This window comes from Heptranchias perlo, chromosome 17, assembly GCF_035084215.1.
Source record: "Heptranchias perlo isolate sHepPer1 chromosome 17, sHepPer1.hap1, whole genome shotgun sequence".
Lineage (NCBI taxonomy): Eukaryota > Metazoa > Chordata > Chondrichthyes > Hexanchiformes > Hexanchidae > Heptranchias > Heptranchias perlo.
In genome coordinates, this window is record NC_090341.1 from 56,097,975 (window position 1) to 56,121,208 (window position 23,234).

A 23,234-nucleotide genomic window follows, 5' to 3' on the forward strand; every position below is an offset into this window, starting at 1 on the left:
AATCTCTCGCCATTTAAAAAATACTCTGCATTTCTGTTTTTCCTACCAAAGTGGATAACTTCACATTTTTCCAAGCTATATTCCATCTGCCATGATCTTGCCCACTCACTTAGCCTGTCCCCTTGAAGCCTCTTTGCATCCTCCTCACAACTCACATTCCCACCTAGTTTTGTGTCATCAGCAAACTTGGAAATATTATATTTGGTCCCCTCATCCAAATCATTGATATAGATTGTGAATAGCTGGGGCCCAAGCACTGATCCCTGCAGTACCCCACCAGCCACAGTCTGCCAACCTGAAAAAGACCCGTTTATTCCTACTCTCTGTTTTCTGTCTGTTAACCAATTCTCAATCCTGCCAATATATTAACCCCAATTCCAACGTGCCCTAACTTTGTTCACCAACCTCCTGTGTGGGACCTTATCGAAAGCCTTCTGAAAATCTAAATACACCACATCCACTCGTTCCCCCTTATCTATTCTACTAGTTACATCATCAAAGAACTCCAATTGGTTTGTCAAACATGATTTCCCTTTCATAAATCCATGTTGACTCTGCCAAATCCTATTATTATTTTCTAAATGTCCTGTTACCACATCCTTTATAATAGATTCTACCATTTTTCCTACTACTGATGTCAGGCTAACAGTTCTGTAGTTCCCTGTTTTCTCTCTCCCTCAATTCTTAAATAGTGGGGTTACATTTGCCACCCTCCAATCTGCAGGAATCATTCCATAATCTATAGAATTTTGGAAGATGACAACCAATGCATCCACTACCTCTATAGCTACCTCTTTCAAAATCCTGGGATGTCGATCATCAGGTTCTTGGGATTTATCGACTTTCAGTCTCATTAATTTCTCTAATACTATTTTTTTTTACTAATACTAATTTCTTTCAGTTCCTCATTCTCACCCGTCCTTTCGTTCTCTTGTATTTCTGGGAGGTTTTTTGTGTTTTCTTCCATGAAGACAGACACAAAGTATTTGTTTAATTTCTCTGCCATTTCTTTATTCCCCATTATAAATTCTCCGTCTGTCTGTAAGGGACCCACATTTGCCTTCGCCAGTCTTTTCCTTTTTACATACCTAGAGAAGCTTTTACAGTCCGTTTCTATGTTTCTCGCTAGTTTACTCTCATTCTATTTTCCCTTTATCAATTTCTTGATCCTCCTTTGCTGAATTCGAAAATGCTCCCAATTCTCAGGCTTACTGCTTTTTCTGGCAACTTTATATGCCTCTTCCTTTGATTTAATACTATCTTTAATTTCTCGTCAGCCACGGTTGGACCACTTTTCCTGCCTGCGCTTGCAAAAACACCTGTCTATCCCCCAACTATCGAATCCCCTATAACAACTGCATTTCTACACTTTCTTGTTCCCATCCTCTGCAGCCGAGTCTCCCACGGTACCATGGATTTGCTTCTGACTGCACTCCCCCAAGGTGTCACCACCCTCACTGGTATTCAGCACTGAATACCGGTTTGTGAGTGCCACACTCCCAGGGGATTCCTGCACTGCCTGCCTGTTCCTCCTAGTCTGTCTGGTGGTCACCCACTCCCTCTCTCTCCTCCTGAATGCTCTGTAGCTGCGGGGTGACCACTTCCTGAAACGTGCTATCCACAAAATCCTCAGCTTCCCTGTAGATCTACAATGATCCAATCAGCTCACCTCAGCCATTTTCTTGCCCACAAATTTGCAACAACCTGACAAAACTCTAGATACATCTTGGACATTGGTCGACGCCCAAGATTTCTTCCTGACCTATGTCTGTCATTCACTCTGCTAAAGATAGTTCTCCAGCACGCAAATCTCTCACGGTACCAGCCCATCTCTAACCTTCCTTTCCTCGTCAAAATCCTTGAACGTGCTGATGCCTCCCAAATCTGAGCTCATCTTTCCCGCAACTCCATGTTCGAACCTCTCCAATCAGGTTTCTGCCCCTGCCACAGCACTGAAAATGGTCCTTATCAAAGTCACAAATGACATCCTGTGTGACTGTGACGATGGTAAACTATCCCTCCTCATCCTTCTCGACCTGGCTGCAGCCTTTGACTCGGTTGACCACACCATCCTCCTCCAATGCCTCTCCTCCGTCGTCCAGCTGAGTGGGACTGCCCTCGTCTGGAACCATTCTTATCTATTCAGTTGTAGCCAGAGAATCACCTGCAATGGCTTCTCTTCCCACTCCCGCATCGTTACCTCTGGAGTCCCCCAAGTATCTATCCGTGGCCCCCCCTCTTATTTCTCATCTACAGACTGCTCCTCGGCGACATCATCCGAAAACACATCAGGTTCCACATGCACACAGACGACACCCAGCTCTACCTCACCACCACCACCACCACCTCTCTCTCTCTCTCTCTCTCTCTCTCTCGCCCTCCGCTGCCTCTGTGTAGTCAGACATTCGCGCCAGACAAGTACCAGGCAATGGCCATCTCCAACAAGAGAGTGTCTGAACATCTCCCCTTGACATTCAACGGCATTACCATCGCCGAATCCCTCAACATCCTGGGGCTCACCATTGACCAGAAACTTAACTGGACCAGCCATATAAATACTGTGGCTACAAGAGCAGGTCAGAGGCTGGGTATTCTGTGGCGAGTGACTCACCTCCTGACTCCACAAAGCCTTTCCACCATCTACAAGGCAGGAGTGTGATGGAATACTCTCCACTTGCCTGGATAGTGCAGCTTCAACAACACAAGAAGCTCAACACCATCCAGGACAAAGCAGCCCGCTTGATTGGCACCCCATCCACCACCCTAAACATTCACTCCCTTCACCACCGGCGCACTGTGGCTGCAGTGTGTACCATTCACAGGATGCACTGCAGCAACTCGCCAAGGCTTCTTCGACAGCACCTCCCAAACCCGCGACCTCTACCACCTAGAAGGACAAGGGTAGCAGGCATATGGGAACAACACCACCTGCATGTTCCCCTCCAAGTCACACACCATCCCGACTTGGAAATATATAGTCGTTCCTTCATCGTCGCTGGGTCAAAATCCTGGAACTCCCTTCCTAACAGCACTGTGGGAGAACCTTCACCACACGGACTGCAGCGGTTCAAGAAGGCGGCTCACCACCACCTTCTCGAGGGCAATTAGGGATGGGCAATAAATGCCGGCCTCGCCAGCGACGCCCACATCCCATGAACGAATAAAAAAAGACTGCTTGTCCGACATCCAGGATTGGATGAGCAGAAATTTCTTCCAATTAAATATTGGGAAGACCGAAGCCATTGTCTTTGGCCTCCACCACAAATTCCGTTCCCTAGCCAACAACTCCATCGCCCTCCCTGGACACAGTCTGAGGCTGTACCAGGTCCAGGTGTCAAATTTTGCCTGCAAATGTTCCTGTGATGCGCCTGGGGACATTTTACTACATTTTTGTTGGTGTCGTTGGTCCAGACCCAAGAACTGAAAGCAAAAGAGCCCAGATTTAATGTCATCCAACTCAACACAACCTTCTATCATTACAATCTCACATCATTTACACTGGCTGCATGGAACCATAGCATGAAGCCAACCTTTAGTCAACGGCTTTAGTCCTGAAACTGATAATGGGAGCTCTGTACAAGAGGAAATGAAGGCCGAAATTACCGTGCCACTTTCACACGGATACAAAATGGTTTTTGCACGGGCCATCAAAAGTGAGTATTACTCAGACTACTCAGTACACTAAAGCTGTGAGGCTCGAGACTCCCATCCCTCGCCTCTATCCAACACCAGCTTGAATTTTCAGGACGCAGTAAAGCCGCAGCGTAAGTGATCATTAGGTTCACTTTCGCCTTGGAGAACCACATTGGATAATTGGGCTAATTCTGGAGCATGGAATGCAAGAAAGAAAGAGTGCATTACTTGTTTGCTAAAACCCTGTGATTAGTTGCTGTACACTGGCCAGTTCCTGTAGCTGTTTGGGAATCCTAATGGCTATATTCAGTAATGCCTTTCCTGGAATGTTTATCGCGAAATGCTTTGTATAGTTGATAAAGTAATGGCACAGCTGATCAATGCCAATCATTTCAGTCACCTTTACAGTGATAAGCCTCATACTGGACCATCTGGGTCTAACTCGAGAACCACCTGGCACCCCAAAAACCATAACAGAGCAGCACAGGCGACTTCCCAGAAAGCTGCTGACAACAGTGCAAGTAAAATGAAGAGTCCCAGAACCTTCAGATGATTCTGAGCAATGAGTGATTGGGATGGAGAGGGCTGCAGGCTGCTCACTACAATGACAAGCTAATGTAGCTGCAGCTCCTTTGGGATCACTCAGTGTGAAGAGCACTGCGTAAGGTTCAGGCATTCATTTCACTGCAGATTTCACTTAGCCCATGATCAGCAAAATTTAACACAATGACAGTACACATGCTTGGTGCAGCCTGCACTGACTGCCAAGTGCTGCCGCGTCTTTTGTGCAGAGTTCTGGCAAATCTGTTATCATTAAGAACAAGATCAAAGAAACCCTTGGGGGTGTGTAGATTTTGATGACCTTGCTTTAAGTGCCTGATAGTACAAACTGAACGTGGGTGTATGTCAAGTCAGCAGGTCTGTGCATCTACCAACCTGTTTATTTTTGCCAATTTCTTTGTGTTCTAAGTGAGGTACGCCAACGGAAATGAAACACTTGCAGCATCCAGAATCATTACCCAGTACTTCCAGGTCACATAACACTTGATTAGCTAAAGGATAAAGCCCCCTCTACAAGGTCTCATCCAACTCTCCCAGGTCACATACGACATGGTTAGCTATAGGATAAAGCTCCCTCTACACGATCTCATCCAACGCTCCCAGGTCACTTACAACATGGTTAGCTAAAGGATAAAGCCCCCTCTACAAGGTCTCATCCAGCACTCCCAGGTCACATACGACATGGTTAGCTATAGGATAAAGCTCCCTCTACACGATCTCATCCAATGCTCCCAGGTCACATACGACATGGTTAGCTATAGGATAAAGCTCCCTCTACACGATCTCATCCAACGCTCCCAGGTCACATACAACATGGTTAGCTATAGGATAAAGCTCCCTCTACACAGTCTCATCCAGTATTCCCAGGTCACATACGGCATTGTTACATGTTGGAGAAAGCTCCCTCTACACAGTCCCATCAAACATTACCAGGTTATGTACAGAACGGGTTAAATACAGAGCAGAGCTCCCTCTATACTGCTCCATCAAGAACTCCCGATCAGGTGAAGCTTGTGTTAGTTGCAGGGTAATATGCTCTCTCTACTCTGTCCCAATATACCCAAGGCCCAACCAAAAAAGAATACCCACTACAACCATGTGACTTTTGCATTTCTCATACCTTTTGTGATCTCCCAAAATAAAACTGATAACTTAGCGCCAAATTATAACATGAGAAAAGGTCATTCAGCCCATCGAGCCCACTCTTTCCATTAGACCACGTACAATTTGCACTGTGGGCCACTCTCCCTGATTTATTTAGCTCCTGAGGGAGAGCAGTGACCATAGCTGAAGTTGCCAGGAAGTGAAAGCTCTGTGGCATTTCTCAGACGCCTGGAGGCAATCTAGTGAAACCGCAGGACATCAGCCGAGTATTACAAGCTACACCACCTCAAACCTCACCAGTCGCATTTCACACACGAGGTAATGAGCAGTTTGGTGCTATGGGTGACTAGGTTTACAGCCTTCCCTCAAACCGGTCCAAACTCAGTTCGGCATGGCCCTTCAAACTGGCAGGGAGCGGAGGCAGTCAATCTCATCCTGGGGGAATTGAATCCCTGTTCAATTATTCCGAGGTGCCAAACAACAGTTCACCAAGAAGCACCACTGTGGACAGTGAACAAACCTTATTGAAATTTAAATTACAATACTGGCAAGCTTGCTGCTCTGTCATACTCTTCATTATTTACCCACTTACAAATTTACAGCACTAATGTGACTGGGTATTTGAACAGTGAGAATTGGGAACATCAGCATGTGAACGGTACACATATACATACACACACATGAAATTCCCTGCTCATTTAAACTGTTATTGATGCTCTGTGACAGGGGTCAGTGACACAGTGATGCAACATTAAATAAAAGCTGCTAACAGCACTTCAAGACTCAGTAACAGAGCTTGCGATGATAAATGAGAACCACAACCACAGCACTGCAAAAACGATGTCGCTAACACAGCAATAACGGCCAAGAGACCCAGCACAGAGCTCAATCAAACGGGAGTCAGTAACAGAGAGTCCCTTAATACTCCGATAATGAGGATCATTAACATATAATTAAGATGGATAACAGAGTAATGAGAAATTACAGAAACCTTGCAGGCATTTCTCCAGAAACTTAATTATGATGAACCTAATTAAGTGAACATTTGTTTTAAACATGACTATCACAGTGAATGGGTAGTGTGGGTGATCCTCAAGGTGGCACCATCTCAGACATGTGAAAGTGGCACAAGGGTGTCTGAAGGTCACTGATGTTAATGGAATTCGCAGAGTTTTTAAATGCGCTGATTTCACAGGAAGGAACCTAGTCTGGTCGCAGGGAATTCACAAAGTTTGGATAAAATCCAATGAAACACTTGACTTCTTGACACCAGTTAGTATGAGGAACAGTTAGTCTCGTATCATAAATCTCCCACTCCCAGCAGAATTAGAAACAGCTGATCCTCGGCTTGGCTCAGTTGGTAGCACTCGCGCCGAGTCAGAAAGTTGTGGGTTAAAGCCCCACTCCAGGACCCGAGTACACAACGTAGGCTAACACTTCAATGCTGTACTGAGGGAGTGCTGCACTGTCCGAGGTGCCGTCTTTCAGATGAGATGTTAAACCAAGCCCCCGTCTGTGCAAGGTGCCAGAGGGCACGTGGTGCCCATGAAACTGTACTCTAGCAAGAGGAAAGAAAATTGACAGAAAAAGGCAATAGGTGAGCCCAATGAGGTACAGCAGAGTGTACGAAGCACAGGGTTTGTGAACCAGCGTTAAATCTGTATCACTTCTTGCAGCCACAGGAAAGAACGAACTTGCATTTATATAGCACCTTTCACGTCTTCAGGACATCCACTGAGCCAAGGATCAGCTGTTTCCAGTTCTGCTGGGAGTGGAAGATTTATGTTCTTCATACTAACTGGTCTCAAGAAATCACAAGTGTTTCATCAGATCTTATCCAAACTTTGTGAATTCCCTCTGTCTAGACTAGGTTCCTTTTTGAATCGTACCTGGGAACCTCCTGACTTTATGGCACAACTACGCATTGCCTTGACCAGCTGAGCCATTGGGGAGGTCACGGTCACATTGTTAACGAGGCTGCTGACCTTTATTATGGATTATTCATTACAACCTTTAGTATTTATTACATTCATTAACAATATGTTCTCAAACTTCAATCACCTTTGTTATATTTAGTAAGGAGGAGAAACAATCCGGAGGAAATGGAGGCAAACATTTTTAAACCAAATCCAACTCAATTTTATGGATTTTTTATCATGGAACTTTATCCCTTGTAAACTATCCCTTGTATCGACTCACATACACAATAGGCAGCTGCTCCTTGTCCTCTGCCAATACTCTTTCCAGTCAGCTGCCAGCAGGATTTGACCATCCACTTTCCCCCTTTCAGGGTCATGAGTTGCTCCTACTCTGTGCCGCTGGATGTTAGTGCTCCGATATCGGGCAGTGATTTTCTGGACTGGAATGCCTGGGCCTCTCCCTGTTTAATGACAGCTGTGCTGAAGGATCCTGCGCACTGCTGACCCACACCAGCACAACACAACAAGCTGCCGGCTTGTGGGGTGAGTGCAGATTCACGAGAGAGCACTGGACCAGTTCTTGGCTGGGGCGGAGATTGCATAATACAAGTAGCACAAGTCATGGTCAATGTGGTCTCTGGGACTAGATTCCATCGCCTAGAGGGATCGGAGAGATATTTGCCAGCTTCCCCCTTCTCCACCCCCCCCCACACCCCGAATTAGCCTTGGGGTTTTCGTCTCTCCCAGGAGATTAACTAGTGGATAGGGAATGTCCGAGTCATGATGCATGAGACATCACGACTGTACGGCATAGGCCAGGTGGACCAGCTGGTCCGACATTTTGTTCTTATGTCCGTAACATCACATTTAGAGATTAAAACCCCACCTTGACCTAGTAACCCAGGGCTCCTGCCCCTCCAGGAGACAAATAAAACTTGCAAGTTCTGAAACCGACAACCGAAGAGCAGCTTATTAAAATTGAGAAAAGATTTTTTAAATAAACCTGCACTAATATCCTAGAGACAATGGGCTGCCCTGGTGGTTTTGCCCTCACTTTATCCCGTTAACCAGTCCTCTCCTGAAGATATTACTCAGATGCCAACTTAGCATTAATTTGTGCCAAGTTAGGATTTTTTTAAAACTTTAGAGCCATATTCACCAGGGATTGGGTTAAACTGCCTAAACTCATTTCACTTACAACCAGAAAGAAAAACAAAAAGAGAGATCCTGATTCCATCAGTGTAAGCTGGATTTAAAATGAGGTCCCAAAGGTGAAAGGGTAGTGTACCATCCAGTTGTACATGTGTAGAGCTTCAACAAACAAATTTGTCAGGAGTTCATTCTCCCGCATTACACCAGTTGTATATTCCGAGGCTTGAACACATAATCTAATCTGACACTCAAGTGCGGTACCAAGGGAGTGCTGTACCATCGGAGGTGCCACCTTTTGGATGCAATGATAAACCGAGGACTCGCCTCCCGCTTCAGATGGATGTAAAAGATTCCATGGCACTATTCGGGGAGGTGAGTTCTACAGTGTCCTGGTCAATATTTATCCTTTAACCAACATCACTGAAACAGATTATCTGGTCATTATCTCATTTGCTGTTTGTGGGACCTAGCTGTGCACAAGTTGGTTGCCACGTTTACCTACAAAACATTGGCGACTGCACTTTGAAAGTGCTTCATTGGCTGTTAAGGGCTTTAGGAAGTCCTGAGGGCATGATAAGTTGTTAAATAAATGCAAGTTCTTTCTACATCACAGAACTTTTTGTCGCCTGTGCATGCTGACCCCTTTCAGTGGCACATCCACCTCTCCACTTTTGTACATTACACCTGGATTGGTCAGTTCAACTGTCAGTAACAGTCCCACCAGGCCGTGGGTGTCCTGTTCCTCTATCATCATAGGATGGAACACAGAAACAGATGAGCTTCCGACCACTTATCCGCTCCATCACCCACACCGCCAACTTACACCTCCGTAACATCGTCCGTCTCCACCCCGCCTCAGCTCATCTGCTGCTGAAACCCTCATCCATGCCTTTGTTACCTCCAGACTGTACTATTCCAATGCTCTCCTGGCTGGCATCCCATCTTCCACCCTCCATAAACTTGAGCTCATCCAAAACTCTGTTGCCCATATCCTAACTCGTACCAAGTCCCATTCTCCCATCATCACTGTGCTCGCTGACCTACATTTGCCGCGGTCCTCAATTTTAAAATTCACATCCTTGTTTTCAAGTCCCTCCATGGCCTCGCCCCTACCTATCTCTGTAACCTCCTCCAGCCCTACAACCCTCAGAGATCTCTGCACCCCTCCAATTCTTACCTCTTGCACAGCCCCAATTTTAATCGCTCCACCATTGGCAGCAGTGCCTTCAGCTGTCTAGTCCCTAAGCTCTGGAATTCCCTCCCTAAACCTCTCCGCCTCTCTACCTCTCTCTCCTCCTTTAAGATGCTCCTTAAAATCACCTCTTCGACCAAGCTTTTGGTCACCTGTCCTAATATCTCCTTATGGAAGACTGGAGGAAGGTATACAATGGTGTTCCCCAGGGGTCGGTACTAGGACCACTACTTTAATATATATTAATGACTTGGACTTGGGTGTAGAGGGCACAATTTCCAAATTTGCAGATGACACAAAGCTTGGAAGTGTAGTGAACAGTGAGGATGATAGTGATAGACTTCAAGAGGACATAGACAGGCTGGTGGAATGGGCGGACACATGGCAGATGAAATTTAACGCAGAGAAGTGCGAAGTGGTACATATTGGTAGGAAGAACAAGGAGAGGCAATATAAACTGAAGGATACAATTCTAAAGGGGGTGCAGGAAGAGAGAGATCTGGGGGTATATGTGCACAGGTCATTGAAAGCGGTGAGGCAGGTTGAAAAAGCAGTTTAAAAAAGCATACGGGATCCTGTACTTTATAGAGGCATTGAGTACAAACGCAAGGAGGTTATGATGAACCTTTATAAAACACTGGTTCGACCACAACTAGAGTATTGTGCCCAGTTCTGGGCACCGCACTTTAGGGAGGATGTGAAGTCCTTAGAGAGGATGCAGAAGAGATTTACTAGAACGGTTCCAGGGATGAGGGACTTCAGTTACGTGGATAGACTGGAGAAGCTGGGGTTGTTCTCCTTAGAGCAGAGAAGGTTGAGAGGAGATTTGATAGAGGTGTTTAAAATCATGAGGGGTCTAGACAGAGTAGATAGAAATTGTTCCCATTGGCACAAGGGTCGAGAGCCAGAGGATACAGATTTAAGGTGATTGGCAAAAGAACCAAAGGCGACATGAGGAAAAACTCTTTTACGCAGCAAGTGGTTATGATCTGGAATACACTGCCTGAAAGGGTGGTGGAGGCAGATTTAATTGTGGCTTTCAAAAGGGAATTGGATAAGTACTTGAAGGGAAAAAATTTGCAGGGCTACGGGAAAAGGGCGGGGGAGTGGGACTAACTGGATTGCTCTTGCAGAGAGCCGGCAGTGGCTCAACGGGCCGAATGACCACCTTCTGTTCCGTTACCATTCTATGATTCTGTGTGGCTCGGTGTCAAATTTTGTTTGATGACGCTCCTGTGAAGTGCTTTGGGACGTTTTACTACATTAAAGGAGCTATATAAATGCAAGTTGTTGAGTAGGCCACTCAGCCCCTCGAGTCTGTTCTGCCATTCAATCAGATCACAGCTGATCTATATCTTAACTCCATCCACCCGTCCTGGTTCTGTAACTCTTAATACCCTTACCTAACAAAAATTTATCAATCGAAAATCAAGTCCCTCACAAAAGCTGAATTGTTACTCAAAAGGCCCGAAAACAAAACTGAAGATAGACAACCCCCTCCATCCCACCAATGCAACTTTCCCTCCCCCTGCAGAAGAACATTCCCTCCACTCTCCAACCCTAGACTCGATCAGTGAGCCTTAATACTTCATTCACCAAGTTGATGCCTGGAGGAGATTGTTGTAAATTGTCACTTTTAATGTCAACATTTTAGTTTCATTTTTTTTCTCGGGAAGTGTAAGAAGAATAATCTGTTTCTAATACATCGTTACACAATTCCCTGTTCAAACAAGTTTAATAATAGTTGTGACATTTAAGCTACCTTCACTGCAGTGAAACTCTCCTGTGGAGAAAGCTAACTTCAAAGTAGTGTTGACTGCTGGCAGCAAAGTGGTCTGATGTGTATATTACAGCAAGGCTTTAAACACAACAGGACAGAGAAAACCATCTGACCAAGGTGGCTCCTGTCCGACACTAAACTCTTCAAGGGACAGTAATCCAAGTAATTTTGCTGCATTTCATTTGCATCTGGCTAAACGAATGAGGAAAACTGATAGATAGATGCACTGTCACCAGGTGTGCCAGCTGCAGGGATAAACCCCCAGTGATGTTAATAATCTGCTGATACTCACTCTGCAGACTCGGCATGTTGGCATCTTCCGGTTTGGTTTTCAGCAAGTGAGGGAGTCGCGTGTACCTGTATCCGAATCCACATCCCTGAAAGCAGAAGCAGAGAAAAACTCAAAAGAAAACTCTTGAACAGCACGTTCCCAGTGACACTGGTCCCGAACACTGACATACTTCTGGAACTTTACCACTCAGGTGCACATTTTTGAGCTGCCATGGTTACCGACACGATGATATTTAACCACCCTCAATAACTACTTGGCTGCAGAAGGCTTGAAATTCGCAGCATCCTTGTAGGGAGGTGAGATTGTGCGGACAGGCCCTTCTTCAAAGAACTGCTGATAGGTAATCAACCTCTGTCAGACAGGGATATCATGATGTGGAGATGCCGGTGATGGACTGGGGTTGACAATTGTAAACAATTTTACAACACCAAGTTATAGTCCAACAATTTTATTTGAAATTCACAAGCTTTCGGAGGCTTCCTCCTTCCTCAGGTGAATGTACAACAAAACTTGGTGTTGTAAAATTGTTTACAGGGATATCAGAGCAAGTCGCCCCAGGTTATCAAAGTGACTGGGAGAGCGTCGCCCTGGCTTGTGGTCATTTACCTCCAAACAGTCTGTTCAGAGTGGCACAGAGGGATGCCTGGGACTAGGCCACTTGCAGGCAGCTCAGACAGGTATGAGAAACCCAGATCCTCAGCAACATTAAACTACCTTTACGTTAGCTAAATGCTCTTTTGCAAGTGAATTTAAATTTAAAGATGGTCGAGGAGAGCCAGGCATAATTTTTGTAAAAAGACAGCTGTCAAACCAAGCAGCGACAGGCCACACTCCGTACAGAATGGCCCAAGAAAGGGCAAATGGATCTACACTCTCCCACCCACTTTGACAGCCTGGGATTTGCAATGAGCTGACAGGATCTGAATGTCACACGCCCTCACAGGTTGTCCTGTTTGAGAGATTCCTGCCCTGTCGAAGAATTGCTCAAAGAAGCAAAAATAAACCCTAAACAGCACATTACCAGCACACATTACCAGCAACAGTAATCAAACCAATGACACAAATAAGGAAATAATTTTATTGATAAATTTAAGGGACTGTTCTCAAGTGTGGATCACAAGGCAAGACTACTTCTTTTAGAATCTGTGTGTAAGGCCAGTGAGTAATCCTGAAGCTTGTAGGAGGTGATGACAATTGTAAGGACCGTTCTCTACAGTTCAACAAGAGGATTGGGGAGGGGAAGATGGGAGAATAAACATAACAGAGGTATCTAATCTACAGTTCACTGCCTATATGTGTCCTACAACTGCATCCTCCAACTCACCCTGACCGCCACCACACGAGATCCACTAGTGTGCATCTGATCACAGAAAATTAACTTTCAATTTAAAATAATTTACTTCATAACCAGCAACCTAATGCATTTTATTTACTGATTAATTAAAACTCTTAAAACTGAAAATGGCTGGTGATGGTTGCCAGGGACTCAGAGTAAGTAACGGATTCACTCAGTGACGCAGGGATTCACAGTCTGCTAACAGCAGGGATGGTTGGTGTGTGCAGCAATGATTTTACAAAAGCCAAAATACTACCGAATTGACAATAAGTGTGTTTTTGATGAGTCTTGTGGGGTGATATCACATTCCAAGTCATAAACTGTATGTTTTAACATCTCTTCATGTGATGTGATCACTTTAATTTTGATTACTGCACGCTGAGAGAATCTCCTTACTATCCATGTCTGCTGACTCATTATCGAAATGTCGGAGAGAATAAAAATCACTGACCGCATTGCAATGACTGTAAAATGTCACTTCGAAGACATTATTGCTAGGCAAAGATTTCTTTGATTGGAAAGTTAATAGAGAGAACACAGGCTGCTGACTTTATCCTGAGATTAGTCAAGTGAGGATAAAGGGTTTGGTAACGTGTAAATGAGTTTGGGTCCAGTACCTGGGTGGAATTTGGAAAATGTCACAACAACTTACATTTATAAAGGATCGTAGAATCACAGGAGGCCATTCAGCCCATCGTGTCTGAACAGGCCAAAAAAGAGCAATCCAGCCGAATCCCACTTTCCAGCTCTTGGCCCTATCCAAGTACTTTTTGAATGCAATGAGGGTTTCTGCTTCTACCACCCTTTCAGGCAATGAGTTCCAGACTCTTACCACCCTCTGGGTAAAAAAAATTCTCAATTCCCTTCTAATCCTTCTACCAATTACTTTAAATCTATGCCCCTGGTTATTGACCTCTCTGCCAAGCGAAACAGGCCCTTCCTATCCACTCTATCTAGGCCCCTCATAATTTTTATACACCTCAATTAAATCTCCCCTCAGACTCCTCTGTATAGCACCTTTAACATAGTAAAACATCCCGAAACACTTCACAGGAACATTATCAAACAAAATTTGACACATAAGGAGGTATTAGGACAGGAGACCAAAAGCTTGGTCAAAGAGTTAGGTGTTTTTTCTTTTAAGGAGTGTCTTAAAGGAGGAGAGAGGTAGAGAGGTTTAGGGAGGAAATTCCAGAGCTTAGGGCCTAGGCAGCTGAAGGCACGGCTGCCAATGGTGGAGCAATTAAAATCGGGGATGCGCAAGAGACAAGAACTGGAAGAGCGCAGAGATCTCGGAGGGTTGTAGGGCTGGAGGAGGTTACAGAGATAGGTAGGGCCGAGGCCATGGAGGGATTTCAAAACAAGGATGAGAATTTTAAAATCGAGTTTGCTAAGCTTGGTTGTACTATGGAGGACAAGCTTTGATTTCCTGTAGCCCTGTTTTGAATTTCAAAAGATATCAAAGGCATATCCCAGGCAGCAAGCTCCCAGATCTTCAGTCCTTCTCAAACCCTGTACTGCAGCCTGTGTGGAGATGGCTCGTGGATATTCTGTGGTGGTTGGACAAAACCTCACGTGTAAGTTTTCTGTTACAGACGCAGGTCAATGTTTGGTATTACTAAGAATTAGTGGGGCGCAGGTTGCATCTTTTTTGTACTTAATGAGGTACAAGTTAAAAGTTCTGTAATCTAGTGAAATCTGCTATACTGATTTCCTGCTGTATGCTTTTTACAAACCTCAGCAAGTTCGTTAGTTCTGTCTGAACTGCACAACAATGCAAAGCATTTAGTGACAGGGAGTATGCAAGGAATGATGTTAGATGAAAGAATGAACTTGCATTTAGAAAGTGCCTTTCATGACCTCAGGATGTCCCAAAGCGCTTTACAGCCAATGAAGTACTTTTTGAAGTGAAGTCACTGTTGTAATGTAGAGAAACATAGCAGCCAATTTGCTCACAGTAAGCTCCCACAAACAACAACGCGATAAATAATCTGTTTTAGTGATAATGGTCGAGGGATAAATATTGGCCAAGACATGAGGAGAACTCCCCGCTCGTCCTTGCATATTTTATCAAATGTGCTGTCAGATGAATACCAGCCAATGATGTCTAGTGTTATTTCATACAGGCACAGGGCTTAAATAGTCACCAATTCACTATTTTTCTTAAAGAAGCGGAGAAAAGTTGAACATTATGTCTTTCACAGGAGCTCAGTGATTTGAACTGCATGCAGAAATGGCTACATTTTTAGATGACATGAACACAACCAAGGGATCTTACATTTGTTGCAGTCTGGCTGATTTGACAAATCACCTCAACAAACTCAAGCTTTGGGGAAAAGGCAAGACTCCAGCAAATTTGTTTCACTTTTTTTTGAAGCAAGGTTGAAAGCACGTGAACAAAGTTTGTGAATTTTTGAGAGCTTGGAAGGAGATTGTGAAGTCATGAAATATGCACGAGGCACATGTGAGCATGAGGGGGTTGGGGTGGTGAAATCAGTAATTTATGAGTTTCAATTAAGGCTTGCTGACTTCAGAGAGCAGTCATCCCGGCTAGCTCCCTTTTCATCACCTTCAATAGCTGAAAGTGATGACAATCCTTCTCATTAGGATTGATTGAAACATATCGCTGCGCTGTCTTTGATCAGATGCAGCGGTGAAGATTTTTAGACCACTATGGATTGCTGCCTGCGGACTATCCCATGAGTATCTTACAGATGGAAGAAAAGGTGAATGACCAGCTGGAGAAAAGGGAAAAGCAAAATGGGAGGAGGAGGAGGAGGAGAAAGTGAAGGCACAGACAAAACAATCTTAGGGGGATTTTGAAACCCAGGAAGAAAAGTGGGATTTAGGGAGGGAGTGCCAGAAGGCATAGGTAGTGACTGAAAGAACAGCCACCCATGGTGGAGTAGTGTTTAAGAACTAATCTAGCACTGGAAAAACGGAGGCTGTAAGAGATTGCTGAGTCGGTGTGTTGTGTGGGGGTGGGGAGGGTGGAAGGCCAAGTGTGAGTATGAAAATGAAGATCTTAAAGTCAATTTACTAGGATCACAAAAAGGCAGTGGAGCTCGGCAAAAAAACAGGGGAGATGGGAGCCCACCTTCCGTGCTGTAACCTTTCTACGATTCTTGCCTCCCTTCAGCTGCCAGGTTTCCCGAGGCCTGGAAAATCTGGCCCGCAGGCGTTAAATTTAAAACTGTCTTAAAATTTAAGGCACGCAGCTTCATAAAAATATTTAATTTACTGACCTGCCTCTCGAGAGCAGGTTAATCACCCGCGCCCCCGCCAACCCACCCCAGTTAAAACCGGAAGTAGGCGCGTTAGGTTCGGGTTTCCAGTTTTTGAAATTTTAACCCCCATCCCCCATCTCCCCACTCCTGCCTGTCCTGGGGAGGGGGGGGGTTAAAATCCCCCCCAAAGCGTCTTTCCAGAGGAATGGCCTAATAGTCCAAAGAATGTGAGTTCAAATCCCATCATGGCAGTTTGAGGAATTGAATTCTGTTTTTAAAAAAAGGTCTGGAATAAAGAGCTGGTATCTTAAAATCTCCTCCCAACCTTCTCTGTTTCAAGGAGAACAACCCCAGCTTCCCCAGTCTATCCACGTAACTAAAGTCCCTCATCCCTGGAATCATTCTAGTAAATCTCTTCTGCACTCTCCCGAAGGGCTTCACATCTTTCCTAAATTGCGGTGCCCAGAACTGGACACAATACTCCAGTTGTGGCCGAACCAGTGATTTATAAAGGTTCATCATGACTTCCATACTTTTGTACTCTACGCCTCTATTTATAAAGCCCAGGATCCTGTATGCTTTTTTAACCACTTTCTCAACCTGCTCTGCCACCTTGAATGACTTGTACACATATACCCCCAGATCTCTCTGTTCCTGTACCCCTTTTAGAATTGTGCCCTCTAGTTTATATTGCCTCTCCTCGTTCTTCCTACCGAAATGTATCACTTAGCACTTTTCTGCATTAAATTTCATCTGCCACCTGTCCGCCCATTCCACCAGCCTGTCTATATCCTCTTGAAGTCTATCACTATCCTCCTCACTGTTTAATACCCTTCCAAGTTTTGTGTCATCTGCAAATATGGAAATTTTGCCCTCTACACCCAAGTCCGAGTCATTAACGTCCGGATCCAGCAGGTAAGTGCCTTTCCAGCACTGTTTGTGGGCCAGGAGGAGCAGGAATGCTTCTCCCAGCCCCCCCAGCAAACCTGCATTCCCCCCAACGACCCCCATCCCACCAATCGGCCTCCCTCCTGGCGATCCGATGAACCCCTCCGATCTCCACCCACCACCCCCCCACCACCCCCCCCACCACGGCCTTTTCGATCTCCCGCACCCCAGTCTTTGATTTTTCCCCTGACCTTTCTTATCTCCACCCACCCACCCACCCCCCCCCCAACCTTGAAACTAACTTTGCATTGCTGAATCTCAGACCCTCAAAACAAAAGAAAAGCCCTAATTTTATCATTTGAAGTGAGGTGGAGTGCTGCTCACAGTACAGGGATCCTCCATATTGAAATTCTACACACGCCTGGTCCACTAACGTCAGCACACGACCAGTGAATGGTTCCACTGAGAATCCCAAAGATCAGTGTTCAGGCCATTCCTAGATACATGGGATGGTGACTGAGCTGGGAAAACCTCAGTTGCCGTGGCAGAGTTAAAATTTCAATAACTTCAAGTAGGTGGGAGTTTAGGGACATAGGAATTGCTAGACATTAAAAAGACCAAAGTCCAAAGCCTTCTACCATCCTGGTAGTCACATGATACAATGATAATGGGAGTTCTTGATTAATCATGGCAATCAATCTCTATCAATTAGTCTACAAAAAGACCTAGACAGAAAACCCCAGTGGTGGGAAGCTTTGGGAACCTAGGTCCAAAGTCCTCTTTTTCCTCCAAAGCATGCTACACTTAACCATATGTCACGTCTCAAATTGCTCATATACCGTATCACAAAATGTTACCTTTTGAAGGAAATTTATCTAATTCGGATTAATTGAATGAATCAACACTAACTGCTTCCACCGTCTCCCTAGGGAGCCTGTCTCACAGATTGACCACTCGCTCACTGAAATAATGGCCTTGATTTTAATCCCCCCCAATCCCCGACAGGCGGGGGAGGGGGGGGCGTTTAAAATATTGGGATTGAGCAACCCAACCCCATTCCCGGCCATTTAAATTTGTACAAACCAAAATCAGGCCATCGATGAGACTCCCGCAAAATGAAGGCAGAGGCCTAATTAATAGTCAAAAGTCACAGCCCAATAATGTCATCGGCGTTGCAACTTATTTTTAACCTCACCACAGGGAGAGAACAATCACAGCCCCCATCTTGCATAGGTCCCCGGCTGTGGCCTCCTGACGCTAATTTCCACTCCCTTCCGCCAGCCAGGCGGTCAATCTGGCCAGCTATCGGGCAAGAGTCTGAATTATTGAAATGATGCCTTGCCGTTAAGCTCAGCAGGGTCTCCACATCCCTGGCCTTGCCGGGTTCTTTGCCCACTACAGGGCTCCCCCACACCCTCCCTGCAACCAACCCCCACCCCCCAGTTAATATCAGGGCCAATGTGGCTGCACATTAGTCTTGAATTTACCCCCCTTCAAGTGCAGGCCGTCTCCTCTGGTTCCACTGTTCTGGACAACGTGAAACAATGTGTCATGGTCTACATTATCTAGTCCCTTTACAATCATAAAAAGCATCAATTATATCTGCATCTGTCTTCACAAAAGAGGATGAAGTTAATGTCGCAGTCGAGGAGGGGGAATAGAGATATTGGATAGGATAAAAATAAATAGAAAGGAAGTGCTAAATAGGTTGTCATCACTCAAAGTTAACAAATCACCCGGTCCAGATGGGATGCATCCTACCATTGCTGTGGGAAGCTAGGGTGGAGATAGCAGAAATTCTGGCCACAATCTTTCAATCCTCCTCGGATAGGGGAGTGGAGCCAGAGGACTGGAGGATTGCAAATGTTACATCCCTGTTCAGAAAAGGGAACAGGGATAAACCTGGTAACTACAGGCCAATCAGTCCGATGTCAGTGGTGGGAAAACTAGAGCCCATTGTCGAGGACAAAATTAATTCTCACTTGGAGAAGCATGGGTTACTAAGGGACGGTCAGCATGGATTTGTTGAAGGCAAATCATGTTTGATTAACTTGATTGAGTTCTTTGCTGAAGTAACAGAGAGGGTTGATGAAGGTAGTGCAGTAGATGTTGTATATTTGGACTTTCAAAAGGCATTTGATAAAGTACCACGTAACAGACTTATTCGGAAAATAGAATCACATTGTATTATGGTAACTTGGGTACGTAATCGGCAGAGAGTAGTGGTGAACGGATGCTTTTCTGACTGGAGAGAAGTATGCAGTGGGGTCTCCCAGGGTTCGGTATTTCCTTGTTATATATAAATGACCTGGACTTGGATATAGGGAGTACAATTTCATAGTAAATAGTAAGCAGGATAGTAACAGACTTCAGGAGGACATAGACAGACTTTGAAATGGGCAGAAACATGGCAGATGAATTTAATGCGGACAAATGTGAAGCGATGCACTTTGGGACGAACAACATGGAGAGGCAGTATAATCTAAACGGTACTATTTTGAAGGGGTGCATGAGAGACCTGGGGGTGCATATTCAAAAATGTTTGAAGGTGGCAGGGAAAGTTAATAAGGCGGTTAAGAAAGCGTGTGGGATACTTGGCTTTGTAAATAGGGGCACTGAATACAAAAACAAGGAAGTTGTGCTAAACCTTTACAAATCGCTGGTTAGCCCTCAGCTGGAGTATTGTGTTCAATTCTGAGCACCACACTTTAGGAAGGATGTCAAGGCCTTGGAGAGGGTACAGAGGAGGTTTACCAGGATGATACCAGGAATGAGGGAGTTCAGTTATGCGGAGAGATTGGAGAAGCTGGGATAGTTCTCCTCAGATCAGAGAAGGTTAAAGAGAGGTGTTAAAAATTATGAGGGGTTTTGATAGAGCAAGTAGGGAGAAACTGTTTCCACTGGCAAGTGGATCAGTAACCAGAGGTCATAGATCTAAAATAATTGGCAAAAGAATTAGAGGGGAAATGAGGAGAAATTTTTTTCCACAGAGGGTTGTTAAGATCTGGAACGCACTCCCTGAAAGGGTGGTGGAAGCAGATTCCTTAGGAACTTTCAAAAGGCAATTGGTCAAGTACTTGGAAGAGGACTAATTTGCAGGGTTATGGGGAAAAAGCTGGGGTGTGGGACTAAATTGGACAAACTCTTTCAAAGAGCCAGCACAGGCACGACGGGCCGAACGGCGTCCTTCTGTGCTGTAAGATTCTATGATTCTATATCACCTCTCAACCTTCTCTTTTCTAGTGAGAACATGCTCTATTTACATAATCAATCCTCATAATCCAATCCCTCCATCCCCTCAATCATTCTGATTGCTCTGTTCTGTATCCTTTCAATAGCTGCCATATCCTTTTTGTACTGTGGTGACCAGAACTGTCCTCGGTATTCTAAGTGCGGTCGCACCAATGATTTATGAAGTGGCAGGATTACCTCACTATTTTAGCTCAATATCGACCTTTTAATACATCCCAATATCTGATTTGCTTTTCTCATTGCCACTGAGCACTGTAGCAATAGCTTCAATTTATGATCAATCAGGACCCCCAGATCTCTTTCATTTTCCATGCACATTATTTTCTTTCCATTTAAGTAATAGTTCCTTCCTGGATTTTTTGTCCCCATGTGAAGCACATTGCATTTCTCTACATTGAATTTCATCTGCCACCTGTCTGCCCAATTCCCAAGTATATTCATCTTTAGCTTTGCAGTCTACTACCTTCATTAACTTTGTACGGAATCTTACAACACCAGGTTATAGTCCAACTGTTTTATTTAAAAATCACAAGCTTTCGGAGGCTTTCTCCTTCGTCAGGTGAGCGCACCTGACGAAGGAGAAAGCCTCCGAAAGCTTGTGATTTTTAAATAAAACAGTTGGACTATAACCTGGTGTTGTAAGATTCCTTACATTTGTCAACCCCAGTCCATCACCGGCATCTCCACTTCATTAACTTTGTATAATCTACAAGTTTAGCCTAGCTTCAGATCATTTATGAGCTTTTTTTTAGTAATTGAAGAACAACTAGATAGAGGTGAGGGGAAAAGAGACACCGCTGAGAAATGTTTACAATAGAAGCGCTCCCCTACAGTAATGGTCCCATTTAAAAAGACACGTGTAAACAGTAAGCCTATCTGAAATGAGCAACAATAAAAGGGAAATTGTCCAGTGTTTTGAAATTTTTGTTTAAACTTAAGCAACATCCATGTGTAACGGAAGACATAAACGTACCCTCCAGAGTCGCACTAGGATCCAGTTGGTCTGGGCCCAAGGCCGCTGTTCATACGGAGCTAAGAGATTCTTCATCATGGCCACACGTCTGCAAACACAAAGACACAAGAGTCCATCACTCCAAGTTACCAATACTTATTAACAGCTCATCAGTTGTGCCAGTAAAAGAGTTCCTTGTGTTGTGGCATTGACAGCAGTGACAATGTACGTGAGATGAAGAAAGGTTGAAGGGTTACAGACTGAAATGTTAATAGAACTAGCTACACTTGTTGCTGTTTTATGCTTTCAACCATCAGCAAGAAATGCACAGGAGAAACCACGCTGTGTGCAACTCACAAGCAACACGATGACATGTTTCTGACGTGCTGCTTTTCAACACAAACTTTGTGTTGAGTATTCAGCAAACAAAAAAAATTTGCCAAACGTATTTTGATGAAAATTGTTCCCCTTTAAGAGCACAAGTAGTGCATCACTGTTCCAGAGGATCAAAGTTTCAAGAAGATTCTCATACTTTCAAATCTTATTATCGGATAGGGCAACAAACTTCACTATTCCCTAAAGTTTGTTTCTGTGGCCGCCATTTCTATCCTCCAGGTTTTTCAAAGTTGAACTCAAGTGCTTCAGTCTATTTTCAAATCAAATTGGCAGAATTCATTAACACAGAACCACTGACCAACCAACTGTTATCTTCAGAGTTTATAACGAGTGGAGTTTCTGGTTAGCCAGCTATTGACGTGTGAATCAGTTTGTGCCCTCTCACTCCCTTCTCTGGCCCTGTTCCATCCTGACAGGGAAACGAGAGAATGAAAACTGCAACACATCTATCACTTATGGGGTCTTGAATTGGGGGTTTCCTATTAATCTCCACACATTATTCTCCCCTTTTTGGTCTCACTGGACCATACTGCAGGAGAATGGCAGTCTGTTCCCAGGTCTCCACCATGTTTTAATTTATGACTCCTCCTCAGTGTCAGTAGATTCAGGCCCCTGAACTGTGTTCTGCCTTCTACTAAATGACACCCGATTCCAATGTTGCGCTTGATAAGTCTCTTTGATGCTGTTTGTACTTACTGCTCCTCTGGGATGCGCTCGACAGCTCGCAGGGAGTGTGGGTAGCAGACATAGCTGGCAAGAGCCTGCATCAGAGAATCCTTAATATCTAGAGGCAAGAGAGAGAGTCAAGTCAAAAGGTTTTATTATCTGAAGGGGTAATGAGGTACATCATGCTAGGGAATGGAATATTTTCCACTTCTGCCACTCAGTGTCACTATCGAGCAGTCGAAAATGCAGTGCAAAGCTCGCTCTACACTGTCCCATCAAGCACTCACAAATTAGGCATGGCATTGGCTATATCTCCTTCAACTCGGCCTAAATAATATGCCTCAACACAAACAGATTTGTCAACAGGAAACACAGAGGGAGGTAATGATGACATAATGATACCCATATTTGTCCCATGTAATAAAACGTACAAGAATACAACATTCTGAATCTGAGAGGAAAAGAAAAAGGGAATTCTTCAATCTACTCTTTCCAAGGAGCAGAAAAAGACATCTCCTGGGGTAACATAAGAACATAAGAAATAGGAGCAGGAGTAGGCCAATCGGCCCCTCGAGCCTGCGCCGCCATTCAATAAGATCATGGCTGATCTGATCCTAACCTCAATCTAAATTCATGTCCAATTTCCTGCCCGCTCCCTGTAACCCCTAATTCCCTTTACTTCTAGGAAACTGTCTATTTCTGTTTTAAATTTATTTAATGATGTAGCTTCCACAGCTTCCTGGGGCAGCAAATTCCACAGACCTACTACCCTCTGAGTGAAGAAGTTTCTCCTCATCTCAGTTTTGAAAGAGCAGCCCCTTATTCTAAGATTATGCCCCCTAGTTCTAGTTTCACCCATTCTTGGGAACATCCTCACCGCATCC

The 23,234-nt window shown here is 44.6% G+C and overlaps 1 protein-coding gene across 1 annotated transcript in view; it reads right to left on the reverse strand.

Moving 5' to 3' along the window:
- Window positions 1-23,234, reverse strand: part of LOC137334324 (E3 ubiquitin-protein ligase RNF123) — a 370,362-nt gene that overhangs the window by 228,391 nt on the left and 118,737 nt on the right. The window contains exons 29-31 of the mRNA XM_067999016.1: window positions 22,381-22,468; window positions 21,310-21,397; window positions 11,634-11,718 (exon numbers count right to left, since the gene is read on the reverse strand). Of these exons, the coding sequence (XP_067855117.1) occupies window positions 11,634-11,718; window positions 21,310-21,397; window positions 22,381-22,468 (261 nt within the window). The remainder of the gene's footprint in view (window positions 1-11,633; window positions 11,719-21,309; window positions 21,398-22,380; window positions 22,469-23,234) is intronic.